Source organism: Periophthalmus magnuspinnatus, chromosome 22, assembly GCF_009829125.3.
Source record: "Periophthalmus magnuspinnatus isolate fPerMag1 chromosome 22, fPerMag1.2.pri, whole genome shotgun sequence".
Classification (NCBI taxonomy): Eukaryota; Metazoa; Chordata; class Actinopteri; order Gobiiformes; family Gobiidae; genus Periophthalmus; species Periophthalmus magnuspinnatus.
In genome coordinates this window covers 25,684,046-25,699,842 of record NC_047147.1, presented here as the reverse complement: position 1 = coordinate 25,699,842, position 15,797 = coordinate 25,684,046, and the positions used below count along the sequence as shown (strand labels likewise).

The window sequence follows — 15,797 nt, the reverse complement described above, 5'->3', positions numbered from 1 at the left end:
AAGCAGCGGAAGTCGGCCACAGCTCTGAATTTCACATTTTTATAAATAGCAACACAAGCTATTTATTTTTATTAGGACAAGTAATTAATTTGAAATATGCTGAGATTACATCCTCAGTAAAGTTATTGCACATTTACTTTTATTCACTTTATAAATTCAAGTACTGTACTGTATTCAAGTACATTTGCACCACAATGGATATTTTGGCAAGTTCCAGTAAAGGTCACAACAAATACTACATCTGAATAAAAAACACAGACCTAGTGTTATCTACTATTCTCATTTTAAAAGGTACAACAGACAGACAAAAGAGGATTAAACCTTTTTGAATCTGCACTTCAATGAGGTTTAAAACTCCAAATCCAACATCTGTGAGTTTGTTTTTCTGGTCTCTCTATCCTCTGTCTCCCCTCTGCTCTCCCTCTCTCCTTACTTCTCCATCTCTACTCTCCCACTTTCTACATCTATCCATCTATCTATCTGATGTTGATCTGATTTTTCTCTCTTCTCTCTCTGTTCTTTTGCCTTCTGTTGTCTCTCTCTTTCTACTTCTCTTCTGTCTCTCCTCCTCCCTCTCCTCTGTTCTGCCCCTCCGTCTCTTTTGGTCTTGCCCTCCCTCCACTCTGTCTCTCTCTCATTCTCCTCTCCCGTTGCTTTTTCTCTCCTTCTCTCTTCATCCCTCACCCCTCTCTTCCTCCTCCCCTTCTCTCTCTCTCTCTCTCTCTCTCTCTCTCTCTCTCAGACAGGACACAGAGCTCAGCTGGCGTCACTTCAGGGACAATCGGAAACAACACCACTCCGTCCGTCTTGTCTACGGAAGTTCTATTTGTTTATTTATTTTACTGATTTAATAATTCACTGCAAATTATTTGATCACGTGTACGGTTTCTTTCTTTCTTTATTTGGTCACTGCAGACTTTACATTGTGGATTGACAATTCAAAACGTCTAACCAAAACTACACAATAATTTAGAAATCAACACATTTGTAATGATGTTTAAAAAAAATAGTGATATGCCACTTAAAACATTGCACTTTGGCAGACTTATACCATAATCATCAACATATTAACTCTCTAAATAATTCATAGGCTTCATAACTTATTCACTTATTAACTACCATACTATATTGAAAACTAATTTGTGTTGTATTATTTAATTTTCTATCAGACAAGAAAATCACATTTTTACCAGTCAATAACTTTTGCATATACAAATAATTATACATATTAGTTTAGTTCTACATTTTACTTTATTCCACAATTGTTATTATATTTGTAATTCATATTTCTATGTATGAGTTTCTTTTTCATAACTTTGAGAGGTTGTGTTTGCTATTAGAAGATTATTTGCATTAAGTATTAACTATAATTCGGCTCAAAACAAATAAATATTGCTCTTTAGGTTGCAGTCTTTCATATAATCATATTTGTTTAATTTTATATAGTTTTAATATTGTATTTTTTCCTAGTTTGTTGTTGTGATACTATTTTGTCGTACGCTGCTGTGAGTCCCTGAACACGACCTAATCCAGCCCCAACGCTGAGCGGCCATTTTGGTCCCACCTAGCCCCGACACAGCAGCCCCTCTTCGGCCCCCCAGAGATGGACCAAACCGAGCTCTGGACCTCCGATTCGGCATCTGTCCTCCTCTGAACCCCCTTAGCCAGCTCCGGTACCTCATCCTGCGCGTCTGGATATGTTTTTGGACCCACTTTGGAGCGAATTTCGTTGGGAAGTGGCCACCGAGAGACATTAACTAGTCCGCCTTTACCGTAGTTCTCAAGCCCGGATAGAGAGACGGACAGTGATTTTTACTACTCCTAAATAAGGTAATAAAACGTCTTTTCACCTTCTAGTCATTTTTACCACTTTATATTGCCTTATATTTTAAATCTATACAATTTGGGACGCTAATAGTTGGTAAATTCGGCTAAAACACGTCCGGTGTTACGCCGAATTTTGGACCCCTTGCCAGATGTATTTCACTCCACGTTCAGCCAGTTTTTACTTGTTTTGCGGTCTTTTTTAACAATCAGATATCTTTGTTTGCATCTAATTTACTTATGTTTTATATTAATCTCATGTTGTGTCAGGATATCACTTGTCTAAGATGGCTGTAATTTCCAGAAAGGAGGCATATGTTGGCACTTGGATTTTGGTTACGCTTATTTTAAGTGTTTCAAAATATTCAAAACAAGTTACATGTTTTGTTTTAATTAATGGAGTTTTTTTTTTTTTAGCTTGTGTCACTAATATGTCCTGAATTTCCCCAGGTTTTTACTGTTTGGAGTAAAAGGGATGTTATTTTCTACTGGGGAGCACTTTTTGTTCTAACACCGGGTCCACTGCTTTGGAGATTGACACGGTCCATGCCGAGACAGTTTACCCGGACAAACCTTTCATTTTTCGGCTGTCGGACTTAACAAAGACTCGGTGCAGTTTTTGTCAGGTTTGGGGGATCTAAAGCAGTAAAAATAACCGGGGACAGGATGTCAACCAAAACCCCTTTGCCAACTGTGAACGAAAAATCGACGGAAAGTGTAAGTACAACTCGTTTTTATTTCTTTAATCCATCTTTATAACTTTATAACTTGCTCTTTAACTCTATCAAAGCCTAGTATCAAGTTTTAAGCAACATTTGAGGTGTTTTTGTCAATGATTTCTCTGTCTTCCTTGATTGATTTTGTACTTTTGTGTCTGTAAACCGTAAACAAGCATATCCTCCTGGCTAAACACGCCCTAACTGAAGTTTCCCCTCACATTTATAACGTCTCATTTGAATTAAGACAATATACTTTGTCACAGACGCTTAACTTATTCGTTGTTTGAAAAATCGAACTTTTATTTAGGCACAAAATGGAACAAAACTGTCGCTCTGCCTGTTCTTTCTGGCAGGCAACAGTGTTTTATGTCCCGTCCTCCCATTGGCTGCTTCTACCTGTCAATCATCACCTTCAGCCGTTCAGTGTCCAAATATGGGCATGCTCGTCCCGCCCCCGCGTGACTCCAGGTTAAAGCATAGACGGTCAAACAAATGGAGTTTCCGGTCTGAGGTTTTCAACATAAATCCCCTGTTTTTGTGTCGCAATTCTGTTACTAATCCCATGTATTTGCAATTTAAGACTTATATAACAGCTGAAACGCCCAAACACAGCAACTTTAATGTGCTTGTCCAGCTAAAAAGCTTATAAATGAACTCTATTGTAGTAATTTATTGTATTACCATAAAGGCTTGTCAGTTAGGAAAACAATAGAAGATACAGTACATTTTATTTTCGACATGCTTGATGCTGTGAAATTGAACAAAAGTTTATAGTCAATGTAGTTTCCTATGCTATTTAAAAGTGCTGTTGCAACAAAATAGTGCATTTAGGCGAAGGTAGTTTTTTTATATTGAGACCTGTTTATGTTGTGCTATTACAGCTGTTATTATTCCAACTATAGCCACTGTATGCATCTTTTTTACCCCTCTAAAAATTTCTATTACACTGAAAAACATGCATCCTTACTGTGAGTGGGCTTGCATTGCCACAGACCTGACTCTTATTTCACCTAGAGAAGTATCTTCTCCTGCTTGTTTCTATGGAAATGAAGTTGTTCATTTGACTGTAATATTCCATAGTATGGCATAAAACAAATTTATCCCCACAGAGAATGTTCAGAATAGTTTTAACCTTCCATTTCCATGGAATCATGCAGGTGACATGCCACCTCCTTACATACTGTAACTTAAATTTTGTAGACAGTAGACGTGGAAAAAAGTAGTGAGGCAAAGTTTGGATATTGAGTATTTGTTTTAATAAAAAAAATAATAATTTTAAACTGCAAAAGGTCTAAAATTGAACAGAAATTTCCAGTGCAGTCTGCACTGCACACTCGTGGTACATTTTTCAGTCCAGTCACGTTTTGTGTGATACTTGAACCTTCAACCAAGACATTTACATGTCCCCCCCCCCGCCCCCAATGTTGCTTTAATTGATTTTGCTTTAATTTTTCTTTAGATTCCTGTTATGCCATTTTGAGGACGGTTGAGTAATGAAAAGATTTTTTTTTTATTTCAGTCCTTAATTGCTATGGCAACAGTCTGTTTTTGATCACTATGAAAGCCATGCATTGGTTGTATTGGTTGAATTGTGTTTGTTTTAGCCTCACATTTCTGTAGTTGTTTTTGTCTGTGTTGAATCTCATGACTCAAATGAGCAGCTCTGTCTCTGCAGCCTGTGACCTAAATGTGACTGAACACAGCTGACCCACAAACACTAGACAGGCCCCACTGCTTTAGCTGACATGTCTGATACCTGCACAAATTATTATGGACATACTGGATTACCAATTCATTTTCTTTCTTTTTTGACAATCCAATGTTTTTATTTAGAAGAGGTCAACAGCCAATCCTCCATAATTCCGCAAATATCCATAATTACTCATTTGTTTTGTATTCATTGGCAAAGTCTCCGATACCGTACATTTTTCAGGTATCAGTATTTACGAGTATTCAAACCAAATCACAGATCAAATACCATTTTGTATTTTTAGAATGAGGGCCAGTAGATGCAAGCACTGCCGCTGTTGACGTCTGTGGCTAATGCTACCGCTAACGTCCAGAGCAGGTTAAATGTGGACAGTGAAGGCTCTGCAGACACATAAAACATGCTACTAATGACAAAAAAGACATTTGTGCTGTTTGTTGTGTTTGATGCCTTCATTTCGCCTTTGGAGTGGACACTGAACTTGGTAAAATAACTGGGAAGAGTGCAGCCTGACAACGGCGTTAGCCATGTGCTCTGAGGCATTACTGCTGTTTTTATCCACGCTCTGGGCTAAAAAATGACCAAGTAGAAAAGTTTAAAAAAGTGTTTACATCAGCACAACTTATCATCAAGACCAGGAAGCACTAGGGAGGCCTAGGAAGCACTAATAAAAAAGTACTTTTGTCAAAAGTATGAAAAATCATATCATACTATAACTAGTATCGAAACTATATATTTTTATCTGAACAAGTATTGATACTAAACAAGGCATCACTCAAAGGACATAAACCTTTCCTGAATATCTTTAGAATGATCTTGAGCTGTATCAGAGCAAGTATAAGACACATAGACTAGTATAAGAAAGTACTACGATTTAATGTTGAAAATCATTCTGTTGTGTTTTGTTGGTTTGTTTTTTTTAAATCATCATCACGGTTTCAGAATCAGTATTGTGTCTACTTCCTACTAGTATCTAAATGATGTTTGAAATTTTAGTATCGTAACAACACTAATAGGAAGTGCTCAATATACAATTTGTGTATATAGGACTAAATTGGGTCGTACTGCAGGACAAATCAGGTGAGGTATTGGAGGAGAACCAGGGCTAAAAAGCGGGGACTAAACCATACTCTATCCCACGGTCCTCCATCTTATTGGTGGTAGGGCTGGGTGATATGACAAACAAATTCATCATGATCTTGAGTAAAAATATTTAGGTTTGCAACATTTTCCCATTAGCCAGAGTGGAAATGTGCTCCTATTTTGAAAAGCTAAACCTTCCTGTGGGCGTGTCATCGTGGTAGCGCTGACACAGACACAGAGCAGTTTCCTCTCGGCTCAAACTCAGGACAAACTAAACACAATAAACACCTACAGCTTTCATATGTGGGAATATTCTCAAAACTGGATTTAACCAACTGGATCATTTGATTTTAAACATGACGGGGGCACAATCCAACCGCAGATATCGCAGTTTTGTGAGTAAAAGAACAACTTAAAACTTTTACTAACTGTCTGAGATGAAGTTTTAGTTATAATTCATACGTTTTGAAGACATTTAGGGAGTTTTAAATTCAAATAATACAAATTTAGGTGTAAAAAGAGTATCAGAATTTTCATAAAAGTTAAAGCTTGAAGACTAAACCAGGAATGAAACCAGGCTGGAGTACCAGCAAGACTAACAATAGGGCTAGTCATTAAAACTGGTTAGACAAAGAATGGCTAAAGAAGGACCAGTGTAGAACTAAACCTGAGTAAAAACTCTTTAGAAATTTTTAACAGAGACCTAAAAGTTAATATTTAGTTCATAAAATTTCAAACTAAAGTTAAGTTACACTAAAAAGAATGGACCAACAATGTATCTAAACCATTTCTAACTTGGTCTAAACAAGAACTTAACCAAGAGGAATGAAGTGAAACCCTCCAATATTAAGAGCATCTAATAATTATTTACAAAAATCAATGGTCCCCGGCTCGGTTCTGGCTCGTTCCCTGGCTCGTTCACATTTTAGAGACTTCAGTTACTTTTACACAATATTCACTTTAAAAACAAGGTCAAATGGAGCTTTAGTGAAACTAACTATTTTCATTGAAATGTTTGTGAGGTATTTTTAGAAACCTGAAAGAGGCCATTCCAGTCTGATCCAGGATAAAAATATCACAACAAAAACTGGGATAAGGTCAGAACACACACTCTACAGCTGGAGGACAACAAGGGATAGTCCCTGGTCCAATCCCCTAATGCCGCTGAGAGAGTTTAGACTTGTTCATTTCTAAAATGTAAGATTAAAGATATGAGGGTTAACATGTCAACACCAAAACAGCCCTAGAATCTAACCTACAACATGCCATTTCTTTTGGGAAGGAGGGGGAGAGAGAATGAGGGAGGGAGGGAGAGAGGGAGCGAGTGGAGGTCGAGGCTGTCTTCCAAAAATCAAATCAATGGTCTGCCTGCTGCTGCCAAAGTGCCATTTAAAAATCAACACATTCGTGTTTAAACGTGACTGAAGGTGACAGTTTTTCTCAATGGGCTGTTATTGGGTTGTAGAACAGAGTGGAGATGGAACAGGAGCCAGAATTCTCTAAAATTATAAGAAATATACAAAAAAAAACTGATTTAGGTGTTTAGTCCGATGCTGTCTTAGTTATCCAATTTTTTAATTAACTGACAAGGTTTTTTTTATTAAAGGCAGCCCTCGAGGTCAAAATAAGCCCTCTGTGTGCTGTCTGCATCTAAATATTAAACATTGTATTGTCCTAGAATCGAATCAGGAAGGGTATGGTTAGCATGTTAGTTGTTGTTAGCGTTCCTGTGATGGCCAAACTGTGCTCTGTTCTCTGAAAGTCGTGAAAAGCACTTACAAACTCATCACTGTGAATAATTACAATCAAAATCCACTAGTTTTGTTTTTCATGTTTTTAAGACAGTAAAAATCAGGTACAGCATTTTTTAAGATTATAAGGATTTATACACAACAGCAGAAGGAAGAATATATGGGGAGTTATCTAGATTTTTGGAAGTGATGGGACAGTTTAATCTGCCTTTTCACTTAAAGGTGCTACCTGTACCTCTCTGTAAAAGTGTACAAATGTAAGTGCACTATAGACTTGGATAAGAATTGTCTAGATTTCTCTCAATGTCCCCTCTTACTATTTGTATGTAGTTTCACATATAGCCTGTGTAATAGTGTATTCTCTGCTCTTCTTTCATTTGAGAATCATTTTAAAGTACATGGGTTGCAGATTATAATGAACAGCAGTACAGCTGTCAACCTTTGACTATATATATTGAGTCACTGCCTCATGCTAACACACTTAGCTCCTTAGCTTCACTTTTATCACTGAACCTACAGGCCCTGCCTCCGTCCTCTGCGACTGTGCATGTTTGTTTTAAAGCTGAAAAAAAAAAAGGTTGAATTTAAGCCTCAGGTGAGTCCTGGAGCTGAATGAGTGTGACTTATTACTCAAATTAATATTTAATGCAAATACTAACCAGTTCTGAGCAGACTGAAAAATACTGAAATATAAAAAAAAAAATCTGGAGTTGTTGGAAAAAAAACCCACCAGATGTCAGATTTATTGCCTGATTAAAAATGCACTGTAAAATTTACCACAAAAGTGCAGAAGTATCACATTGTATCGTTGTTTAGACTCCTGTTCTGCAACTTTCTGTTCTTGTTTTTAATTTGTGATCATGCCTTATTTAGATTTTGACAGTTTAGTTAATGTGTGAACCTGAAATTTAAATTGTGTTTACCTTCATAGCAATTATTATATAATTATTATATTGTTTTTTGGCTCACGTCTAACTTGGTGACAAGGTCTGTTATCCAGGAACAAAAATTTCAAACTTCGATACTAAGAAATAGACTCTATACGAAATACAGATTCCGATACCATGATGATAATAAAAAACAATATTTAATTAAACAATAGTTACTTTATTGTCCCAACAGGGAAATTTGTTTTCACAGCTGTACAAAAGCGGCTCCAATGAGTATCTAGCATCAATACCAGTTTTAGTATTGATTAGTATCACGTTTTTGACACTTTTGACAACCCTATAAAGGACTATGTCATTTACGTACAGATATTATTGCTTTTCCTGGAATGTTCCACAATATGGCATTCATCTAAATTTGTCTTGTAGTTATTAAAAATACATTCTGCAGGCTGATTCCATATCATACATCTCCACTATGCTGCGCTACCCGCTCTTTAGTAATTGTGCAGCTATTGTTTTTGAATCAGAGCCGTCCCAATCCCGCATCTCCACTGCACAGGACTTACGGACCAACTTTTCCTCTTCTCCCCCGGTGTCGGCCAGATCGGTCTCCACAGGTCAGAACACACCAAACAGGAAAGAGAAGATGAACTGCATCCGGATTTAAATAGTAAATACAATTTAGCATGAACGTTATTTCATCAGATTATTTCTAACGGATCGTTGTGTAAGTTGTTACTTTGACAGTTTGGTTCAGGAGGCTGTTCATTTTATGTCACTGAACCACCACCATGTGAAAACTTTTATTGGACTCGTGCAACAGTTTAATGCCTAATTAGCCCTTGGGGAGAAGAAAAACTTGTGTAAACTGATGTGATATGAGCTAAAGAGCGATCTTGTTTAATACAGTAGTTATCGGCATTCCTGCTTTAGAATAAATAGTTATTTTGGTCATTAATAAGCACTTTTATTTTACAAACTCAGGATCTCTACGCCTGCTCTTTTTAGTGCTGCCGAACGCATCCAGTGAGCGATGGTCTGTATCCTCAGTTGGAGACAATGGAGCTGGATGACATGGAATCGGCCTGTTACTTTGAGCAGGGTTAGCTCTCCACAGATCTGACCTGTAACTTGGCCTGGTAGTGCCCCACCTGCCTGCCTCCATGGAGATAGAGGTGTTTGATGCCGTACTGTGGAACATTCCAGGCAAAGCAATAACGTCTACTTTATGGTTGTTGCAGTACAAACATTTCAAACTTGATTGTGATATTAAGGAATAGACTCGATACTCAATATTGACTCCAGTGATGATGACAATAAGCGTCATTAGACAATATAATGTCATTTTCAGCAGTAAATAGTAGTGGTTTGTTTTAAATTACCATACGGCCTTATATCCGTGTAACTTATGTCATCCAAGTCGGTTCATAGTGGTCCATGGGTGTGTACTAGTCTATGTGTCTCAGTTTATTCTGGTACAGCTCAAGATCATTCTAAAGATATTCATTAAAGGCTAATTTTCTGTCCTGTGAATGGGACTCTTTTTAGTATTGATACTAGTTTTAGTATCAATTAGTGTCTGATTTTACTTTTGACAACCCTAATCTCCATAGAGCCAAGCAGGGGGCAAAGTTACACAGTGCATCTTTAACTAAAAATATTTAACATCTCAGTTACACTCAGCAAAATCTGTCGTGACAAAACCAAGTGACCCAGATATTGTGTTGTAAGATCAGTACTTGCTCTGACTTGTTTTAAAACTTCAACCGACTACTGTTTACATCACTTGAATGATTAAAGGCAAAACTGTCCTGCACATACCTGATCCTGTGTCATATGTGAGTGACAGTTAAGATGTGACTTTTATGCAAATAAGCCATGTGTTTATTACGAAGAACTAGTTGAGCTGCTCTTAACACTGCAGATGGTAACTGGGACTGCAGCAAGAATTATTCTAGCAGTCGACTAGTGAAATGAATACTTCTATAGTCCACTGATATTTTAAAAATGCAATTAACCTTGCAGCCCTTGTTACAAATACAATCAAATTGAAACAAATGACAAAATCTCTTATCTTATTCTGCATAAATCTGCTAACCTTATATCGTAAAAGAAAAACGACTTTTTTGTCCAGTTGACAGAATTACAAAGTCCAAAAAACAGGACGACAGAGAATCCGAATCCAGGAGAAAAAGGTGTAACTGCTCCTTACACAGCTGGTGTACCTGAAAAGATTCAGAGGATTTTCAGACAGCATGAAATCCCAGTGTATTTCAAACCTACAAACACTTTAAGACAGAAACTGGTTCACCCAAAGGATAAAACCCAAGACACAAAGTAATGTAGTCTACTCCATTCAGTGTAGTGAAGAGTGCAGTGAAACTAAACGGCCACAAGAGAACACCTTAGCGAGAGCAGCTCAGGTCTGTCAGTCTGCTGTACATCTCCAGCTCAAAGCCACTAACCACTCCTTTGACAATCCATCTTTGAACAGGGGAGCTTAGACATCATTTATCTCCTGTTTATAACTCCATCCTCAAAACAGTAGTGCTAGCTAGTATGCTAATTGTTGTGAGAGCACCATGGATCTATTAAAATAACTGGATATGGTATTGCTATCTTTTAGAGCTGTCTCAAGTTTGATTAGTGGCCATTCATTTGTACTACAACTAAAAAATCCCTCCTGCCCAGACAGAATTTTTCTCATAGAGCACAATGTAGTCCCAAACAGCATGTATTCGGCTGACAGAGCACCTACAGCTTTCACAAAGGTCGAATTTTGTGGTGATTTTTACCTTTTTACAGATCATAAACTTTTTTGCAGCTCAAAATCTGTCTGTTATCTTAATACAGCTTTTTAATTGTTAGCTTTGGCTATGCTCTGTGCCCGCTCTGGTCAATCTCATGCACTGATTGCTTAGAGTGGTCACGTGGTATGACGTGAACGAGCATGTGAGCGATGAGAATGAGCCGACCTGTCATGGCTGAGCTGCAGATCTAGAACATGGTTCTGAAATGCATGGAAGCATAAACATTATAATTTATCATTTATATATTATTTCCTTGCCTCCTTTGCCTCCGCTCACTCGTGCAAAGTCTCATGGGAGGAGGCTCAACTGTGCCTGGTCAATGGGCAGGACCGAATGTACCTAGCTGCTAAAGGCTAAACTCACAACATGTGCCATTGAGTACAACCCATTGACTTCAATGGGCGGCCAATGCTTAGAGAGTACCCATTAAGGGCCTAATGATTAAGCAAAATATGACTCGGGCACAGTTTAAACTTCAGTAGACCTAACCAACGCACAGAAACTGTAAATGATAGGTGTGTTAGTTTCAGTGCAGTTAGCTCCTCCCTTCAGATATAAGGCAGTGTCCACATCTGAAGAAGCAGCTTGAATGACCAACAAAACGTCTTCACTCAAAAACTTTTTTGTCCAGTTGAATAATATTTTTCTTTTACTGTGGATCATACCTGGACAGACTGTTAACCCTGTAGTTTAGATCTGTACAAACATGTTCTGAAATGTGATTCTTCTATTAGTTTGTCAGTTCATATTTCAGTCTTATTGTCAGTTCTTCTGGACATGTTTTAAATTGTGAACTTTTAACAGAATCATATTAAAACTTAAAATTTTTATATATTTATATATAAAAAATAAATAAATAAATTGTGTGTGTACAACTTTTTTGGACATTTGGTCTTGATAGGTGTTCACTATATTTTCCAGATGACTCTTGAAATCGTTTTGATAATTGTTAAATGTTAACTAGTGTATGATTCTCTACGATTATTACGTGGCAGAGTAACTACATTGAGACCAAATGATTAATAGACAAATGTTCAAAGTAAACTTAATTTTTTATTTGGAAATGTGGAAAGATGGTAAAACAACCTGCTAACCCTGTAGTTTCGACCTCTGCAACCATGTTCTGAAATGCATGGGATTCTTGTATTAGTTCAGCAGTCCACATTTCATTGTAAGCCTTATCAAAATCTTTATCTGAAAATCACCATTGTAGCTCTGTAACTGCTTCAGACCTGTATCCACTCCTCTGTGAATGGACCAGTCTATAAATATCCCTGTTGTTCGTACACAGCTCTCCTGACTCACCGCTCGGAGCAGGTACAAGGAGGGGGAGGGCCATATCGACTCAAAGAAATATCTCTACATTCTTGAAATTATCTAGAAGAAACGTGATCATATATTTGCAGTCCATCAGGAATATGCTAAACTGTGCAAATGTCTTGACAAGAGGTTCAAGTTGGGTTGGGTGATGACAGTTTATTCTTTTGGTTGTATTAATTATTTTCAATTCTTTTTTATTTTTTAATATCTAAGGTAATATTAATTTTGACATACACAATACAGTCTATGTTAATTTGTAAATTTTAGCATAAATGAACTTTTTCCTTTTGTAAAAATAAAACCAAAATGAATTTAGCTGGGATATCAATTCATATTTTCAAAAGAACAAGGGGGCGCACAGAGAGAGTGCTGATACAGGTTGGCAAATATCGATCGACTGATACTGAAATTTGGGGAAATATTCCAATATCGCCAACCAATGAAGTTTTCTCATTGTTTTTTATTCTAAGCTCATTTTATTCTAAGTTAATTTATGTTAAAATGTACAAACTAACATACATTTTTCTCTCGCTCTGTCCACAGCACTCGTCCTCTCACAGTAATGGTCGCACTGAGGGGGGCTCACGCTCCTCCAGGACAGGGGTCCGCACTCGCAGCTCAGATGATCCTCAACCTCCTCATGTGGGAAACTACAGACTCCTCAAGACCATCGGCAAAGGAAACTTCGCCAAAGTCAAACTGGCTCGACACATACTCACAGGCAGAGAGGTGAGCGCCACTAATCACAAGGCACACGGTTCAAGTCCCAAAATGCGCTCATGTTTAGAGGCTGATTTGACTGACATCTCTGGGAATGCTTCATGTATGTCTATGTAGGAATGTTCAGCACTTACCATAGTGACACAATGCACACATTAGCAAACGGTCAGAAAAGTTTCTAAAAAGTATAAAAAAGATAAAAATAAAAAATGGATTTAAACATGTTGGCTAATGCTAGCTAGCTTGTCACTGTAATACTATTTGAGAGGGACTTGTTTAACATCATAAATTAGTTCTTTCTAGCCAGACTGTGTTAAAATAAAGCTCAGATTAAAATCTAACAAAGCCTTAGACAGAGCAGTGCCTACAGTTAACATCATACATCTGGGGAATGTTGATAACATCAGCTGCAGAGTATCAATAGGTGCTCTGCTATTTGTTGAATTATAGATGAGGCTAGGTGGATTGCTATGGACTGAAATCCCCTCGTAATACAAACTACCTGGCATATTTATTTACAATACAAGGTATTGAAGGTAACAGTTTGTAATAGCTACACAATTAGCCTTAATAAAGCATGAACAAAGACTTTATTCATAATGAACACATAGGCTTAGTAACTGCATAATTAAACTCCCAAACTCTTAACCCCTTAGTTAAGTGCTTACTAAGCCTGAATCATTCATAATAAAGTATTTGTTCATTATGCAGTAAGTGTAGTGATATGTGATAGTACCACATTTATATATGACCCAGTGTTACTTTGATTAATATACTAATTTCTAGACAATGTCATTTTCAAGACTTAATAAGAGACATTTATTTAATATTACCATGTGATCTTATGCTCGTCCTGATAAAGACCATTTGTAAACTGTTTGGAAAAGGTAAAATTTTGTCCTATTCAGTTTTCTGATACAAGTTTGCTCTATTTACTATATCGGGTATTGATATTTTGGACACCCCTCACATTGAATTTTAGCTTTGACAATAACTTCCAGCTGCAGAGCCCAGACCTGATGTAATTTTCCCTTTACAGTCACTCAGCCTCTGTCCACGTCTCTGTCCACGTCTCTGTCCACGTCTCTGTCCACGTCTCTGTCCACGTCTCTGTCCACGTTCACCTCTCTGTCCATGTTCTGACTGTAGCACTTCTGTTCACAGGTGGCCATTAAGATCATAGACAAGACCCAGCTCAACCCCAACAGTCTTCAGAAGGTACTGTGAATAATACTATGACTACTAATACTAATACTACTTTAACTGCTACTACTTCTGTCAATATTCCAAGGGGCTTCATTTGTCAGGAGTGCTTTAATTGTCCACATATCCACTCGACTCAGAGCTTGTTTAAATGTAAATCCTGCTGAGTATTATAAAGAACAGATAGGAGTATAGCAATTATTTTAGTTGACTCGTCAGATGATTATTTATATTATACATAGCTTTATTTACCATTTTCATCTGAAAATACGCGATTTGTGGTTAAAAATGTTTTTGTAATAAATGGCATGTGTTTCAGTCCAGTATACCCCAGATAACAATCATCAAAATGATTAGTGATGTCAAAACCTGATCTTGTCAGATCTCTGAAGCTAAGCAGGGGTGAGCCTGGTTAGTACTTTGATGAGAGACCGCTGGGAATACCAGGTGCCACAATGTCAGAAACTGTTGTGCATTATTGTGCAGCATAACATTAGATTTAAGAAATGTTTATTGTGATCGTTAGCATGTATGTTAAGTATGGACCACTAAGATTAAAAGTGTACTTAAAGCAGGGCTACACGTGGTAATGCTTTCCACCGAGGCTCTGGTGTTGCTTGTTGGTCAAGTGGTTGTCATTTATCAAAACAGTCCAGGTTTTTTATAGTGTGATGATTAATGGTTAACGCTAACTCTTCCATTGGAAATGCATTGGCTCTGGAATCAAGCCTGGAATTCTGTTTACACTGGAAGGGTTTATATAAGACTAATGCATTATCATTTCAGTATTTGATTTGTCATGATTATTCTGATTGCTCATTCATGGACTACACCAGGGCTCCCCTGGCCCTGGTACAGTCATGTTTGTCTTCTTGTTTCTGTCCCGGTATAGCCCTGATGTAGTCCTGCGTAAAGATAGGAGTTATGTCTCCTGTATTGTTCTGAATGGGAGCTGATCTGACAGCACTGTGCTCTTATGAAATCCTCCAAAGCCTTAACTCCTTTAAGATGCTAATGTCCCATAGAGAATGAATGTAGTGCTAGTTTCACCACAGTTTGAAGTTCTTGCTTTTGTTCAGTCTGGATCATTAAATATATGAGGCTGGTTTTGATCTGGTCAAGTTTCAGTTTAGGCTCAGTTTAAATAAAAGGGGCTCAACACTGGACTCTCGCTTCTAGTTGAAAGTAAAATTGACAAAAAACATAAAATAAAATAAAACAATTTTTTAGGTGCACTCTAGGTAACGTTTCTGGTAAAAGGACTGCTGTCTGCTTGTCTCCATGAAGATGTTAATGTTGTGTCTAGAGTGTGCCACAGTATGACATTATCTCCATAGGAACAAGCAGATGGAGACACCAGGCCAAACTCCAGGTCAGCTCTGTGGAAAGGCTCACGAATGTAAAACACATAATGAAACAACTGAATACTTTCATGCCATTCTGTAGAACATTCCAGGCAAAGCATTAACTTCTCCAATGAGACAGGAATGCCACCATAAAGGTTGCGTAGTGCAGCGTTTAATTTATATCATTTATAAAGAACCTGTCTTTTTGTAAAATTATTACTAGTCACCTGTATTTTTGTGTCATACCTGACATGTTTCGACGGCACTTTGCTCCTTCTTCCGAAATGTCGAGTTGATGTTGCTGTGACCGGTCAGTTGATTTACACAAAATCAATGTAAATCATCTGATCAGACACTGTGTACAAACTGTCTACCTCTGCATCTGCACAGGTTGAAGTCTGTCTGGACATGCATGTTTTTAAA

General features: G+C 37.5%; 1 protein-coding gene across 18 annotated transcripts in view; it reads left to right on the top strand.

The window, feature by feature from the left end:
- Positions 1–1,515: 1,515 nt before the first annotated feature.
- The window catches only part of mark3a (MAP/microtubule affinity-regulating kinase 3a), a 48,907-nt gene continuing 34,625 nt past the window's right edge, over positions 1,516–15,797 (top strand). For 13 of the 18 annotated variants that reach the window (XM_055231004.1, XM_033988468.2, XM_033988475.2 and 10 more), the window contains exons 1-4: positions 1,548–1,830; positions 2,275–2,541; positions 12,649–12,834; positions 13,990–14,043. In XM_055231004.1, the coding sequence (XP_055086979.1) occupies positions 2,491–2,541; positions 12,649–12,834; positions 13,990–14,043 (291 nt within the window). In that variant the 5' untranslated portion in view covers positions 1,548–1,830; positions 2,275–2,490. Of the gene's footprint in view, positions 1,831–2,274; positions 2,542–5,591; positions 5,730–12,648; positions 12,835–13,989; positions 14,044–15,797 lie in introns of those variants that run through there. The other 5 variants (XM_055231006.1, XM_055231005.1, XM_033988476.2 and 2 more) reach the window with 4 other exon arrangements.